Consider the following 17,828-nt stretch of genomic DNA (forward strand, 5'->3'; position numbering starts at 1 on the left):
GAGAAAAAAATGGTGCCAAAGTATGTTATAAAGCAGATGGAGAGAGACAAAGAAGGTGGTGAGTTGTTTAAATGGACTTTTATGGTTCTCATGGAGTATGCCATGATTAACACTCCTGCTGATGGAAATTTGAGGCCAAAAATTTTAGATTACATAGCTGATGTTGAGAATATCAAACAATACAATTGGTGTAGCTATGTCATATCTAGATTGCATGAAACACAAAAGAGGTGAAAAAAAACACAGCAAAGATATTTACCGGGCCAGTTATCTTTGTAGTGGTAAGAATATATTTGTTTTCCATTGTCTATGAATCTATTTACAGAAAAACTAATATTTAGTTTTTGTTTAATGTAGGCTTGTTACGTGGACAGGATTGTCTTTGAAAAAAAAATGGTGCCAAGATGTTTTCCAACAGTGAAAGGATGGACTGCCGAATTGTTGAAAGAAAGACAAAGAGCAGAAATGGAGAATTCAACATTTGGTCTGGGTGATAAGTATGACCGATATAAAAAGCAGCCACATGAAGAAAATGATGAAGCTGACGAAGATGATGAATCTCAAGATGTAGAAGGTCTCAAGACAAATGATCATGATGAAGTGGGGACAACCAGTGAATGGGAGAATTTCATAAATGAATGGAAGGGAGCTGCAAAGGATGTTAAAGCCTCAATGTTGAAGATGGTTGATGTCCTTGAAGCAGCGCCGGATAAACTCAGGAATCTCAATAGCTTTAAGATAATCTGTGATACAACGAGAAATGCAATGGGATTGAGAGAGGAAGGTGTGCAGCATGTTATAGAAAGTCAGGATACAATGACGCAGGCTATAAACAATGATGAAACTGATGATCCTGAATGGATTGATATCATGATTGAGTTAACTAAAGCTGCTGAGAGGACATATATACTGAAAAATAAGAATGAGTTCCCTACCTTCACTCTGATACCTGAATGTGATGACAGTCCTAATGAGAATCAAGAATTTAATCGGGAAAAGGATATGGAGAAGGAGAAAGATGGTGAGGTGGAAAACGAGCAAGAGAAACAGAATAAAAGCGAAAAGGAAATGGCTAATAAAGCAGCTGGAAAAGAAAAGGAAAAAGTTTCAGAGAAAGAAGTTCAGAATGAAGAATATGAGGTAACTTTTAAAAATGATAGTTTAAGTACATAAAATGATTGTTTATATGGTTAAAATGATATAGGTTTGATGATGTTTTTTGGTGGTTCTGTTTTATTTGAAAACTGATACTTTTGCATCATAAAATGATAGTTTAAGCGGATAAAATGATACTTTTGCATGATAAAATGATAAAATGATAGTTTCGGGGAATAAAATTATAGGTTCTGTGAATAAAATGATACTTTTGTTTCATAATGATAGTTTTAGATTTTTGGCTGATAATGTGATAGTTCCTGTAGGTAAAATAGTATCCCTTCTGTCAATAACAATTTATATTTTTTTTAAATGAAAGCATGACAGAGTTGATACCATAATATCCACTGTCATGAAGGATATCCACAGAGATGCTAGAGTTTTAAAACAGAGAGAAGAAAATTTGAATAAGGAGAAAGTGGTTTCTGAAGAAGATGATGAAGTTTTAAAACAAAGAGAAGAAAATTTGAATAAGGACAAAGGGAAGAAGATGGTTTTTCAAGATCCTCCAGTTGAAAAGGAGAAAGTGGTCAGAACAACAAAGAAAATTGTTGAAGCAATGTGCTCTCCCTACAATGTCAGAGCAGTAAATCTGAAAGGAAAGCTGAATAAAGAAAAGAGAGAAATAATGTACTGGTTGATGGCAGATGAAGAAAGTGAACAGTAAGTTTTGAATTACATAATTATATTCTTATTCAGTTCTTTTAACTAACATTAAATATGAATTTGAAATCAGTTGTGAGGTAGTTTATGAGAACGACAAGATCACAATGTTCAAGATTGACTTCCACAGCCTTGCTCCACGTACATACGTCAGGATCAACATCATAGATACATGGGTTGTGCTCCTCAACCACAATGAAAAATTCAAATCAAAGTCATCACCGAGTCGTCTTTTCATCAACACCACACCTACGGTACAGTAAACGAGTAAATAAATAATAGTATTACATTAAAAGTTAAAATATATTTACAAAAATGTAAACATGACAGATTTACAACATTACTGCAAGGAGATCTGGTTGGACTGAAGCAGAGAGTCGAGAAAGATTTTGCTCAAACTTGAATGAATTTGTGTCAAAGATTGAAAATTTCAAATGGGAAAATTATGACCTGGTAAGTAATAATTAGATATACATTATAGAACAGGGGTGCGTTATAATGATAACCCATATTTATATGATAAGCTAATAACCCTATCATTTTATGGGTCAAAAGTATCATTTTTACTAAAAATGATATTTATACATGATAAAATGATATTTTTCGTCCATAAAATGATATTCTGTTCTATAAAATGATTCTTTTCTTCCATAAAATGAGGGTTATTAGGTTATCACCATAAATATGGGTTATGATATGATCGCATCCCTTACAGGACAACATACCTATATTTTTGAAAATGACATTTATATATAATGTTTTGAAAATTAGATATTCTTTCCGATCTGGGCGTATGAACATTATTATATCACCTGCTTCAATCTCAAAATGCAAATGATGGATGTGATTGATAATTCTCTGGTTAGTGAAGATTTACTTGAGAAGAAATATGAAGATGCACCAAGTACTCTAGTATGTTTAGTTAAATGCATTCAATATTTATTAGTTAAAATGCATTGAATATAATTCAGTATGGAACATAATATAATTTTTAATCAACCTCATGTATGTTTTGTGTTATTTGAATAGAGAAATTTCTTCCGAACTTATCTTGGAAATGGAGTCAATCCATCAATGGGAAGAACTGTCAAACTGTCAAAAACCAGATACATGAATATGCCATGGCAGAACGATACAAATAAAGTTGACTGTGGAATTTATGTGATGCGCCATTTGGAGACTTACATGGGTGGTCCTGTTCGTAACTAGAATTCGGGTTTAACGAAGAAGGGAACAGAGTCTTTCATAAAACTCCGTGCCAGATATACTGAAGCATTGCTTATTGGAGATACTAACAAGAAGGCTTTTGAGACACTTACAATAATAAAGAAGAAGTTTGAGAATGACAGCAAAAAAGGAGAAATTGATGTTGAAAAGATGATCAAAGAATTTAAACCCCTTGTATACTAACTTATATGACTTGATAATAGCGTTTTGTAATAGTGGTTTCGAATATAATCACCCAAAATTATCATTTTATCTGCTGCAAGTATGATTTTGTCATTTTATCAGTCAGAAGTATCATTTTATCATTTTATCTGCTCCAAGTATCATTTTTTCAGGTTAAAGTATCATTTTATCAGTTTATAAACAAAAGAATGATGTTATAAGCCAAAATGTCATTTTATAAGCCCAAAGTATCATTTTATCTACTGCAAGTATCATTTTGTCATTTTATCAGTCAGAAGTATCATTTTATCATTTTATCTGCTCCAAGTATCATTTTTTCAGGTTAAAGTATCATTTTATCAGTTTATAAACAAAAGAATGATGTTATAAGCCAAAATGTCATTTTATAAGCCCAAAGTATCATTTTATCTACTGCAAGTATCATTTTGTCATTTTATCAGTCAGAAGTATCATTTTATCATTTTATCTGCTCCAAGTATCATTTTATCAGCTTATATATCATTTTATCATTTTATAAGCCCAAAGTATCATTTTATTAAACAAAAATGTCATTTTATACACCAAAAATATCTAAACTATATCAAATGGCTTCAATCTGTCTTCTCATTGACTCTACCACAATTTCTTGAATCATGACGACCCAGCTCATGACATTTACCACACCGTCGTAGAGGCTTATTCGCTTTCCTTATTGCACTCTCTCTCTTTGCTACTCTGCCACTAGCTGATCCTTTGGTACTAACAACGTCTGGAGGATGTACATCAATTACATCAGGTACTGCCATTCCATAAAAATCCTCAACCATCTTCTTCTTTTCAATGACTGAAGGTGCTGCACAATTTCCAAATATATGCTCTTCCAAATCATCAAGACCAGCACTTAACAAAGACAAATGATCCATACTTCCCTCAGACTTTTGGACTAATCGATAAAAGTTGGAGAACAACTTTTTCTTAACTTCCTGCTTTTCATCCAAATCTGCAAGATAAAAGATAACATTATTACAGTAAATACTATCATTTCTCTGACTGAAAAATAGAATTTTTACAAATAAGGTTAAAAATGGAACACACGTTCAAATGGTTGTTGTTCCTCAGATGGTAGACCATGGGCTGCCTTTAGTAAAGAGCTCTTCAACCACCTTCGACCAAAATATTTCTCAGGAATGAGATTAGCGGACTTATTCTTCAACAAACAAAATATATGACAACATAACAAACCAATTCTGGAAAACTTCTTGCAACTACAGTCGAATGTGTCTTGCTTACAATCATACTTAACATCCCATGTTCTACCATATTGGTCCTTGACCTGATGCATCTTGATGTTATCCTCAACAGTAGTTATAGAAACAATCTCACATACCATACTTATTTCCTGTTGTACATGTTTGAAAATAGAATCAGTGTAGATTGTAGATGCATGCTTCTCAATAGGCAATTGGGTTGACAAATCAGGAATAGTTGAGTAATCCAAGTAGTTCAATCGTGAATTGACATTCCTTTGATCTCCCACAGCATAATTAAAGAAATTGATGAACTGTACAAGATTTGCACGTGGCTTTGTGTAGTTTTTAAAAAAGCTATTCTTCGATTCAGACATCGATGTAGTCCTAAGAAGCGACCCCATGGGAAAATCTCGAAAATAAGCAGGAACCCAATATTCTCTATCTTCAAACATTGATCCAAACCAGTTCACGTCTTCTAATCCATACCGTTCCATTATATCATTCCATATTATATCAAACTCATCAGGCTCTAACAAATCAGACCAAACACATGCATTCAACTCTTTTTTGAAATCTTCATTACCAAGTAAAGATTTGGGCAACTTATCTGACACCTTAACCATGATATGCCACATACACCATCGGTGCCTTGTTTGTAAAAGTACTTATTGAACAGCAAGTTTGATCCCCCAATCTTGATCAGTGATAATCAATTTGGGTGCTACCCCCATGCATCGAACAAAACAGCCAAACAACCAAGAATAGGATTCTCTACCTTCACTTGATAACAAGCTAGCTCCAAATGTAACTGGTCTAGAATGGTTATCTTTTCCAGTGAATGGAGCAAAAATCATGCAATACCTTCAGAATATAACATAAAAATGAATTATATTTATCAGCTATGAGTATCATTTTATCAGCCAAAAGTATCATTTTATCAGCTATGACTATCAATATATCAGCCAAAAGTATCATTTTATTAGTAAGAAGTATCATTTTATCTGCTGCAAATATCATTTTGTCATTATATAATTCAGAAGTATCATTTTATCACCTATGGCTATCATTTTATCAACTATGACTATCATTTTATCAGCCAAAAGTATCATTTTATCTGCTGCAAGTATCATTTTGTCATTATATAATTCAGAAGTATCATTTTATAACATAAAAGTATTTTAATCAACAAAAAGTATAATTTTATGTCTATTAGCAACAAAAGTAATATACCTGTTAGTGTTGTATGTTGAGTCAAATGAAATTACATCTCCAAACATATGATAATTTCGTCTTGAAATAGCATCAGCCCAGAAGAGTCTAGTTAACTTTCCATGAGATCCTATCTCAATTTCATAATAGAAGGCATCAGATGATTTCTTTTGAGAACGCATATAATCAAAAATCATTTGAGCATCTGAACCATCAATATTGGACATAATATCACGATAACCATTTCTAATATCAATAATATCACATCCAACATTTTCAGGTCCACCCATTATCTCCTTCAAAAGTTTGAATGTGAGAGTGGGACCAATATTACACCTGCCACAATCCTCCATAAACCTTCGATGGATAGGATCCAGATTGCGATTGGCCATCATAAAATGCCTATGCTCATCCGCAACCATTAAGTGATTCTGATACTCAACAAACTGATAAACCTCATATCCTCTGCTCTTGCCATCTGAAAAATATCTCAAATTGAGCTTAGCAAGACATTCACACCTAAATGACCGACACCTACGCTTCTTAAAAGACACTTCAGTTGATTGGGATGCATGACCAGGTATAAAATTCTTAGAGCCTTGTCTGCTGCAAGCCAAATACTGCCACTTAGTAATACCTTGAACTGATTTGTTACCCATTTTACGTATGCCAAAACCAACTGAACGAGCATAATGTTCATAGAAACCAACTGCTTCTACTAATGTATTGCATTTCATACCAATCATTGGCTTCAAAGCATCATCACAAACAGGAATGTACATACCTACAAATCAGTAAAAGTATCATTTTATCATAGTATCATTTTATCATTATATCATTTTATCCGACAAAACTATCATGTTATGCAGTAAACCTAACATTTATAAGCCAAACGTATCATTTTAACACATAATCGACAATACATAATATAATCAAATAAGAATTTCAGTACATCAGAAACATAAACCAATCGACAACTAATATTAATCTAAAATCAAATTCAATACATGAAAATGAACACAATCAATAAGCTAAATAATAGATAATGATTGTTACCTTCGTTATTTGCTACAGATTCCATCGAAGCAAATGTTCACAGCAATTGAAGAGGTAATCAATGAAAATAAGAACGCAAAATTGAAAACATCTTCCCGATCACAATTATGGAAACAAAATCTGGAGACTACGGAATAATGAACAAATCGAAGAAAATCTGGAGATGTTGAAATAAAATAGGCGAGAAATATGGAAGATGAAGATGAGAGAATCGATCTGTTAATTGTGAAGGTGAGAGAATTGAGTTCAAACAGAATGAAACAGTGAATCGCTATTTCATCGCGTGTTTGGAGTAAAATTCAGAAATTAAATGATGAAATTACATTTTTACCCCTCTGCGCCTTTTTATGAAGTAAATCTAAGTTTGAATCTCAACCACAAGATTATCAAATATGCGTGGTCCAGATTTGGTTATAGAGTTATTATATGATTTGGGGGTTATGATATGATCACATCTCTATATTATATATATATATATATATATATATATATATATATATATATATATATAGGGGAGCACTAGGGTGCCCCCTTATTTAGAGTCACAACGTACATCCAATCTGGTGCTGCCATGTGGCACGAAAAATGCAATATTTTAAACACAAAAATGCAATCTAGTTGTACATGCATTTTCGCAGATTGCATTTTTGTTGTATGTAAATTGCATTTTATAGTGTTGAGTTTTGCATTTTCACATAAATTGCATTTTTTATTGTTAAGTTTTGCATTTTCACATATAAAAATGCAATCCGTCTATATATAAAATGCAATTTAAACAGTCAATATCTAAAATGCAAAACTTAACAATAAAAAATGCAATCTGCATATAACAAAAATGCAATCTGCCGAAATTCATTTATAGCTTCTACAAATGCGTATTGCATTTTTCTGTATACAATATTGCATTTTTCGTGCCATGTGGCAGCACGTGGTTGGATGTACGTTGTAACTTTAAAATTAGTTGTTATACTAGTACACTCCTATATATATATATATATATATATATATATATAGGGTCTTGTTAGGTTGAGATTATTTAGCTAAATTGAGAAATGAGATGCAATATGGGCCACTCATCCAGAATATTTGTGAAATGTCAACAGCATGTAGTTTATGTCAACAGAGGGGCATAATTGTAATTTTATTTATTTATTTATTTTTTTAATTTTTTTTAATTTTTTTTAATTTTTTTTAAATTTATTTTTTCGTTTTTTTTAATTTTTAATTTTTTTTTCAACTACATATACAATTCATGTCAACTACACATCAAATGTCAACAACTTTATTCAATAAATACTACTCCATCTGTTCCATTAAAAATGCAACGTTTTCCTTTTTGGGTTGTCCCACTAAAAATGAAACGTTTCCTAAAATGGAAACTTCACTCTCTCTACTTTTTTTTCTCTCTTACTTTACTCTCTCTACTTTTCTTTCTCTCTTACTTTACTCTCTCTTCATTAACTCACAAAACAACACTGCATAAAATCTCGTGCCGAAAATCAAATGTTTCATATTTATTGGGACGGAGGGAGTATTTGACATGAATTGTACATGTAGTTGTAGTTAACATGAATTGTATATGTAGTTGACATGGATTGTACACATAGTTGACATTATATGTGTGTAGTTGACATGAATTGTGTGTGTGGTTGACATGGATTGTACACATAGTTGACATTATATGTGTGTAGTTGACATGAATTGTATATGTAGTTGAAAAATAAAAATTAAAAAATTAAAAAAATAAATAAAAAATAATTTTAAAAATTTTAAAAAAAATTAATTAAAAAGTAAAATTAAAAAAAAAATATTTATTGAATAAAATTTACCATGATATTACCATTCTGCCATTTCATAATTAATTAATCTAAAGATATTTTCTATGTGGAAAAATCTGGACTACTCATTTAATAAAAATGAGTGGCTGATATTGCATCTCATTTCTCAATTAGCATAAAAAATCTCAATTGATCACAATCTTTTATATATATATATATATATATTTGTTGTATTATTTAGAAAATATTGAATGGTTGATTTTTAAAGCATTCATGTTTAATGCTTGATTACAACAATATTTTAAAGAAAGTCATTTAAAATAATTTTTTGTTTTGTTGTTTTGTAAAGTCTCATCATGTATTTTTGTTTTGTATTTGTTTGGTATTTATTTTATTAATTTTTTGTTTCATTTTACATTTTTTCTAAATAAAAACTAAGTAATGATTTAGCAGCTAATAAATGTACTAGGTAACTTATTTGGTCAAAATCGGCTAAACATCCGTTGATCGATAGTTTTACTCAGAGCCATCCAAAATGGACTGATTCCGGCCCGTTTGAAAATCATCATATTTTTAGAACCACATTTAACCCTTACTCTACAGATAATTATGTATACATATGGGCAAAAGCCACTAATAAGCACAAGTACATGGTCAAAACCAAAGGAACAAGAGTAAGGGTGTGAAAACAAATAAAAATAGAAGTTCATTGAACCAAAATCCTAAAATGAAGTACCAAGAAGCACAAGTATAAAATGCCCAATAGGGAAAAGTTCTTTTTCTAAAGAAGAAAGGTTGACGGCAAGAATATGGATATTTATTTTAATTTAATTAGTTCAAGTAGATAACATTAAACTTGTATTTATAGGGAAAAGGGCATCTTCAAACCCAGAGAAAAAAATCAACATGTTAAACCACAACATAGAGAAGTAAACACATTGACATTTTGAAGTTCCAGCAATCCCCAGATATTAAATCATGAACTAGACCAGAAAAGAGCATGAATTAGGCAGAAAACTATAGAATTGGGGTAGAAAACAGTAAGAATTAGGGTGTAAACGAGTAAGAATTGGAGCAGAAAATCAAGCACTACAAGAGTCTACGTAGAAAGAAGAGCATCCATGATTAAGTAATCCGAGTAAGAGAGACGAGCAGACAGAAAGATGATGCAGCTACTTACATCCCGACTGCATTAGGTTCTTACAATGAAATGTCAAGAAATAATGGCCATAAGAGAAAAAGGAACAGCGCAAACTGCATACACTGAACTGAAGAACCAAAAGCACTTAAAAATCAATGCGAAAGGAAAAACAGGTGAGCACCAAAATGAAGCTGATAATGCCAGAAGAATACATCTAAGAGAAAATAGGAATAAAATCAGACGTATCTGCGCTTATTCCTTTTATGGTCTATTTCATACTTTCAAAGATTTAGAATCAGTTGGGTTGGATCTCACTTGGCCATCATGACCTTGACAAACTCCTCGTAGTTGATCTGCCCATCACCATCCACATCAGCCTCACGGATCATTTCATCAACCTCCTCATCAGTAAGCTTCTCCCCAAGGTTTGTCATGACATGTCGAAGCTCAGCTGCAGAAATGAATCCGTTTTGGTCTTTGTCGAAAACACGGAAAGCTTCCTTGAGTTCTTCCTCTGAATCAGTATCCTTCATCTTTCTGGCCATCAAGTTAAGAAACTCTGGGAAATCGATTGTCCCATTGCCATCAGCATCAACTTCATTGATCATATCCTGAAGTTCAGCCTCTGTGGGGTTCTGCCCCAACGAACGCATCACCGTGCCAAGCTCCTTGGTAGTAATGCAGCCTGTGATGGAGTTTACAAGCATTTATACAGGAAGGGAAACTTAGAATAGCCATAAAAATGACAACAAATGACCATGAAATAATAATAAAAATGCAACCAGAAACGAGAAAGAAAAATGCCTCTTATATTCAAGACCCTAGAAAACAAGTGTTAAAATTCTTAATATCTTGTCTCACCTCGACTTGGTAATGATCCTAGCTCACCTATAAAAGTATGGATAACCCTCCCCCTTATAAGGCCTTTTAAGGGGTGAGTGGCCCATTTCTAATATGGTATTAGAGCGGGCCCAAGTCGATGATGGATTTTATGTCTTTATCTCTTCTCTTGCCTACCCAGTTGATGGAAGTCCGATGTGTCATTCTACCCCACACGTGAGGGGACGTGTTAAAATTATTAATATCTTGTCCCACATCGACTTGGTAACGATCCTAGCTCACCTATAAAAGTATGGATAGCTCTCCCTCTTATAACCCCTTATAACCCCTTTTAAGGGGTGAGTGACTCATTTCTAATAACAAGGGCAGTAATGTGAAATTGATAAATATTAGACACTTTATAAGACAACCAATGTAAATAGCACGGCCATGAATTAAATGCACATGCATATCAGAGAGGGAAAAGAGAAAAGAGCCAACAAACCGACACATACTCCCTCCGTTCCGCAGTAGTGGAGTCATTTTGCTATTTTGGTTCGTTCCATAATAATAGGGTCATTTCCTTTTCTATCAAAAGTCAACCAATTTCTTCTCTCTTACTTTATTCTCTCATCATCTCTCTGCCTTTTTCACTTCCTACTTTATTCTTCCTTTACTTAACTCCTTATCACAATATTTCTTAAATCGCGTGCCGAAAAGAAACGCCTCCACTACCGCGGAACGGAGGGAGTATTTGTGAAACCATTACTACTTTGAACTACTTAAATTTTTACAACAAACTTGGAGTAATAACCTATCTATCCCAAAATATGATAGAAAAATAGCTAATTTCAAATTAGCTGCCCTAAATAAAATCCGAATGCCAGTGCAATCAACAGTTTTACTCAATCAAAGGAACTTCAACAGACCACAACATCTTAGATTGGATGGAATCAACTAATCGTCACAGTAAATTAACCACCACAAAGCATTCTACTAAGCAAACACCTCCGCAATTAGAAAGGTCAGTAAGTAGCATTGGCAATCAATTGAAAACAAGCAGTAGAATTTCATTGATTTCTAATAATACCTACATCCGAACGCGGCTAAGAACATGGGAGAATAAGAGCAACACACAAGCAAACAAAAACATATATAATCACGAATGAAAGCCGAAAGTTGCATTTCCAAATCTCATTTCGTCGAGCGATCTAAATCTTAATTGTAAAATCAATACAATTCTAATGCAAATACCACCAAAACCTGGCAGATCGGAAAATATCAAAACTAACAGCCGCCGCGAGGGTTTGAGCAGATCCATTCGGAGACATCGATATACAAAACACGAAAAAAAAAGAAGCAAAATTAATACAGCAAAGAAAATAAGAAATAATATATTTACCATCGCCATCCTTATCGAATAGCGAGAAAGCTTCCTTGAATTCGGAGATCTGCTCATCGGTTAGCTGATCCGCCATTTTCTTCCGATTGTTGATTCAATGTGATCTCCTCTTCTCTCAGATAATAATACGCAGGAAGAGAGAGAATGTTATATGAAAACGAGAGGAAATTCGCCCAATATCATTTAAATCAATCAATTTGATTAAATTATGTTCAGTTCAAAATTATCCAACTTTTATCAAATTATAGCCAATCTTAATTCTTGGACTAAAAGGTAAATTTTGTTCTTAAATATATAGTTAAACTACGCAATTGGTCCAAAATAATTACTTTTGGAATGAGAATTGGAATTCTATGGAATACAATTCCAAATCCTATGTATGGTAAAATAAAGAATTGGTATGAAATTAAATTGACATGTTTGGTGAATATAGCACACACTTCACATACTACACGCACTACACATATTTCACACACTACACACACTACACACATTTCAGATACTCCAATTCTGGAGCTTTTCTCATGTCAGATGTGGACTCAAGAAAATTCAAGCCAGTGCGTAAGGACTGTATATAACTCGCTCACTCGAATTCAAAATATACTACTCCACCCGTCCCGCTTAAGATGACACGTTTTCATTTTTAGTTTGTCTCAACTAAGATGACACATTTCCTTATTTGAAAATTTTCTCTCTCCATACTCAACCATTTTTTCTCACTCCTATTAAAATATCTATCTTTCTTTATCTCTCTACTTTAATACTTACACCCATATTTTCTCTCTCTAATTAAACACTTTAACCAATAACTCCTAAAATCCCGTGCCGGCTAAGCAATGTGTCATCTTAGCCGGGACGAAGGGAGTAATAATATCTTTTGACTATTAACTCTATATTAATTGCAGAAACAAGGCTAGAGTTGGTCCAACTGCCCAACAACGAGTTTGACACATTTCCAAGTTTGGAGATCTGTACAAACTCACATAGAGACCGAGCTGATTATATTGGTGATGAAGATGAGAAGCTTGCAGTTGGAGATTTTTCTCAAGCATTCTTTGATCCTAGTTGGTGATGAGGAGAATCATAATTATAATTATAAAAAATTAGTGTGTGATACATGCATACAAACCATTACTATTCCATCTCAATTTTACAGATGCTCTTAACAAACCGGCTGCTGCTCTTTCCTTGCTCAAAAACTAGTGTGTTATAACAAAAAATTAACTACTACCCCGTCCCACTTTAGGAGTCGTCATGGGTTTTAAGAAATGTAACAATAGGTTGATGAAGAATAAATAGTGAAATGCGAGTCATACTTTTACATATTAGTTTTATAATAAAATATATATAGAAAAAAGTTTGTGGAATGTGAGGCTTATTAGTATAACTCTAACTTCCCTATTGACGTAGTTCTGGGCCACTTAGATTATTCGACAAGCCACATCACACTTTATTTTGCCTAAATCGTTAACCGTGATTAATCTCAAACAACATAAAATTTATGATATTCATTTTCCGGTTTACAGAAAATTCCAAAATTTAGCAAGAAAAAAAAAATTAAAGAACTACTAGCGTGGAAGAAGCGGCAATAGGCAGATCCATGATCCTAAAACAGAAGGGGCGAGATAAAATTTATCAGAATCTAGCAGAGGGGGAGGGGCGATTTTGGAAGCTGTCAGAGGGGACGACAATGCAAAAATCACGTCCGGGTCCATGGTAGCGGATCGCCGGGGAGGGGCGGTCACCCCCTCCCGCCCTCGATCCGCCAGCTCATCATATATCTCAATTGATGTTTACTCATCATAAAGAGAAAAGTCATTAATATCTTTAAATTTTTTATTTCTGATAAGTCGTATTCTAAGCCTTGGTTACTGGTCAGTATGTCGTGAAATGCATGCATTATCTGCAAAACAGTTGCTCAAGTGTGCAGGATTAAAGGATCCAAGTCAGTAGGAAACGATTCAGGTGACGCAAGTGAAAAGGGCGCTAGAAGGGTGCAATACTGACCAGGATGCATGCCAGAGAAAAGGCTCGAGATGGAAAAGAAGGATAGCTGGGATGATCATTAACAAGGGCATAAAAGTCAAAAGTTGAAGGAAGTCTACCCTAAAAGCAAGGGCAAGCCTCCCTATAAAAGAAGCTACTTGGAGAGAGAAAAAGAGTTCGTCTTTAGAGTCCAGCCACCACACTTAGTTAGAATTCTCTCTAGAAGATCAGTTCCTTCAGCATTATCCAATCTCTCGTTCCTCGCCACAGCCATGGTCACTTGACGTCCAAGATTCTGTCGGAGAAGTCATCAGTCCGCCGTTCCAGCCAGTTATCGTAGTAGTATAGCAGCATCATCGCCCGGAGTGGCAAAACAATCGTTACTTTGCTTTCTAGTTTAATCTTTACTTGCTTTCATCGTTGGTTTGTTGCAAACACTCATCGTTGTTGCCTTTTGAAGTACTTTGTTATTTTCCAACGTTTACGTTATGAAGTTTCTATTTCGCATGTCACTTTGGTTCGAATTTGCTTCATTCTGCCTAGGAAAGTTAGATCTAGTTATTGCTTTTAATTTCTGAGTGCTTTCTTATCTGGAGCTGTCGACCTGTAGTTGTAGTTATGTTTAGTCAAATTTTCGTACATGAGTTTCTTTTCTGAGCCGTGATTACCACTTTGCATGTCAGTTAGTAGAAGTAAAATTGCAGTTTCACCGTTTAATTTAAGTTGAACATTTTAATCGATGGATCTTGAGCTTGAGTTTATGAATCTGAAGTTCAGTTATGGTGTTTGTGTTCATATGATTTTTGTCAATACTTGGTGAAGAAGAAAACGTCAAAATCAACTTTAGTTTGGACCACTTTTACCTTTAAGTTACTTTTGCTTTTGTTCCCTACTTTTCAGTTGTACTATCCAGACCTGTCAGAGAGCCCCTAGCCACCAGATATACCTTGTTGTCTAATTTTCCTATTTTAGTAACTGTCTACTTTCCATATGCCTCTGAGACGCCTTGTCCCCTATTTTCACGAACACCACCACATGCCTGTTATTTTCACGCCTACTAGTCAGTAGAGTACCACCTCTATTTCTCGCCTAGGTAAAATCTCAACCCAAGCGTGGTAGCTAACCAAAACACCCAGGAAAGTCACCGCAGTTATCAAAACGTGTCCATCCTCGTGGGATTCGACCCTTACCTCCATTATACTAATCAGTAGAAGTGGGTTGAGGAAACTTGTTTGAAGCCAGGTCTCGGTTGTCGTATCAACGACTCGGCTGGGTCGGGAATCTCCGCCTGATCAGTTGGATACACTCCAAATTACATACGTAAAACTAGGGAAAGAACCTGGAACTTCAAAATGGCGCCGTTGATCTCCCTCTCTCTTCCGGCTCTCAGGTCACTATGCTGGCATTGGCAGTGCGCTGTTTCTTCTTGACTTGTTTCTTCTTGACAGGGGCTTTCCCCTTCCTCTTCCTTTCTTGAATGTACTTGGTTTCTTCAATTTCCATTGCCTCTGCTTCTTCATCGGCTTGTGTTGAAATGTCCTCCTGGGCGGTAGGCTCGGCCACCACGCGGGTACTAGTATCACTTCTTGCTGCCTCCTCCCGACCTACTGACTCTGATGCGAGGTCCAGACCCTCAGCCACCTTGTCAGTATTCTCCTCCTGGTCAGTCGGCGTTGCTGATACTGTCCCTGTTGCCATTTGGGTGTCCTCCTGGCTAGCTTTCGAGGGCTCCTCCCCAGGTTTTGTAGGAGTAGTCTTCTCGTCTTCACTCGAAACCTCCACTGCATCTGCTGCTGTGTTTGCTCCTGCCTTGTTGGACTTCCACTTTCCTAAGCATCTCTGTGACACTCTTTGGGGTTTCTGCCTTTCTACCTTGGGGTCGTTTTTCAACACTAGCCTCCTCTTTACTGGTTCCGGTTTAGTTACCACTGAGGGTTCCTCTTGATGTGTTTCTGGGTCTTGCTTCTCCTCCTCAAGTTGTTCGGCCATTTCCGGTTGTTCATCTGTCTTCTCCTCCACTGATTCGTGGATTACCCCTTCCGACCTTTCCGCTTCCTTTGTTGCTTATCCCTTCCCTACTGCCTGGGATGCGAGGTCCAGTACCTCAGCCACCCCTTCAGGGTTTACCACGATCCTATCCCCCTTGCCCAAAACCGCTTGGAATTCATCTTCCGTCATTAACCCTTGCTTTCTGGCCATTTCGTTCAGATCTATCTCCTCCCTCTCTGCTTCATCGATTTTGGCCTTAGTAGCCATTATCTCATCTGTTTCACCTTTCTCGCTCTCGCTTGCTCTCCCTCCACTCTCTTTTTCTTATGTTTCTCCCCAGTTGGGATCTTGATAGGCGGAAAGAGGGCTGACGTCTAGCGGCCCTGTTTGTTGGTGTATGAGAGAAGGGTGGGAGGGTTCTGATTGTGCAGTTATTGTTGGGAAAATCTTTTCGGATGTCGGAATTGAGGTTTTTGGGGTGGTGGTGGGTGGGTTTTCTGTGGTTGCAGTTGGGGTAGGGTTTGATGTCGCCGGTATTCCTCCGGTTAGGCTAAATCCGGCCAGGGTTGCTGTCCAGTCTTTGTTGGGGTCTTGTTGCCTTAGAAACGCCGCCAGTGCGTCTAAAGGAACCATCGCCGGAATTTGTATCGTCGGCGGTGGTTGTGATCGTTGTGGGCTTGGCGGCTGCGACTCGGCTGTTGCTTGGACTTCTGACGGGGCTTCGCCAGTGGTAGATGCTGGGTTGTTGGTTGCCTTTCTCTTTACCATGGCTGTACCGGTGGTGGTTCACGGTGGTTTCTATAGTGGGTGGTAGTTTTCGGAGTGGGGTGGTGGTTGTGGGTGAGAGAATGCAGGTGAGGGTTTGTAAAGTGAAGGGGAGTAGGCGGTTTGGTGTTTTATAGAGGGGTGGGTAGTTGAGGGTTTTGACCGGTGGTAGGCGGTTGCCAGGTTGCGACGCTTCGTGCGGAAGGCGGTTGCGAGTTCTCGCAGCTGATTGGACGTTGCCTGTCACGTCCCTGCTCCACGCGCCCTCCCAGTCTCTGCACTCGTCTGCAAAGCTGCAACACCCCAAAATTCAAACTTTACTCATCCACCCTCTTCCAATTAGCTAGAAATAGAAATAAAGTAGATAAACGGCTCTTTAATATAATTCAGAGTTTCACCCAAGTGGTATCCTCGTGGTCAGTACGAACTGCAAATTAATATTTAAGATCCGAAAAAATCTTTTTTGTTGTTTTTCATTCTTAACTTAAGTTAAATTACTAAATATTTACAATATTTACATCATTACTAAGGGTATTTGAAGTTTTACCCGGTCAGTAAGTACAAATCATATGACGTTGACCAGGTGGAACTCCAAACCCTTTTCCTACTGGTCATTTAGACGCTATTAAAGTGTAGTGGAATTTCTTCCACTACACACATCTCTTCATTTTCCCTATATATTTTCAATCTATATCCATTAACGACAAAAGGTTCAGAGTTAGGGATACTCCCTGAAATCTCGACCGCTCCATTAGCACGTAGTGCAATGATAATGTAAGGTCCTGCCCATTTGGACTTGAGGTTCCCAGGCATTAGCTTCAATCTTGACTGGAAGAGTAGTACTTTCTGACCAACTTGGTGATCCTTGGTTCTCAGATTTTTGTCGTGCCACATCTTTGTTTTCTCCTTGTACCACATGGCTGAGTCGAACGACTCCAATCTGAGTTCTTCCAGCTCTTGTAGTTGTAGCTTCCTTTCCTCTTCACAGGCCTTAGCATCCACGTTAACCTGCTGAACTGCCCAGTATGCTCGGTGTTCAATTCCCACTGGCAAGTGACACATCTTCCCAAAGACGATGCGATAGGTGGACATCCCGATAGGAGTTTTGTAGGCTGTCCGATATGCCCACAGAGCATCTTCCAACCTTGTGCTCCAATCTTTTCTGGAGGGGTTGAATGTCTTCTCTAAAATGCTCTTTATTTCCCTGTTTGAGATCTCTGCTTGCC

At 36.2% G+C, this 17,828-nt stretch overlaps 2 protein-coding genes across 2 annotated transcripts; one reads left to right on the plus strand and one right to left on the minus strand.

Moving 5' to 3' along the window:
- The first annotated feature begins 465 nt into the window (after positions 1-465).
- Positions 466-3,276, plus strand: LOC148933402 (uncharacterized). The gene is made up of 3 exons (XM_089059949.1): positions 466-1,140; positions 2,848-2,979; positions 3,262-3,276. Exons 1-3 carry the CDS (start codon positions 466-468, stop codon positions 3,274-3,276), a joined length of 822 nt encoding a protein of 273 aa, XP_088916075.1.
- A 6,328-nt stretch (positions 3,277-9,604) lies between these two features.
- LOC125207650 (calmodulin) lies at positions 9,605-12,056 on the minus strand. The gene is made up of 2 exons (XM_048107084.2): positions 11,863-12,056; positions 9,605-10,326 (listed from the first exon to the last, which is right to left on the minus strand). Exons 1-2 carry the CDS (start codon positions 11,936-11,938, stop codon positions 9,953-9,955), a joined length of 450 nt encoding a protein of 149 aa, XP_047963041.1. The 5' UTR covers positions 11,939-12,056; the 3' UTR covers positions 9,605-9,952.
- Positions 12,057-17,828: the final 5,772 nt, after the last annotated feature.

Source organism: Salvia hispanica, chromosome 1 (genome assembly GCF_029641045.1).
Source record: "Salvia hispanica isolate PSC_SH4W2 chromosome 1, Shi_PSC_v1, whole genome shotgun sequence".
NCBI lineage: Eukaryota > Viridiplantae > Streptophyta > Magnoliopsida > Lamiales > Lamiaceae > Salvia > Salvia hispanica.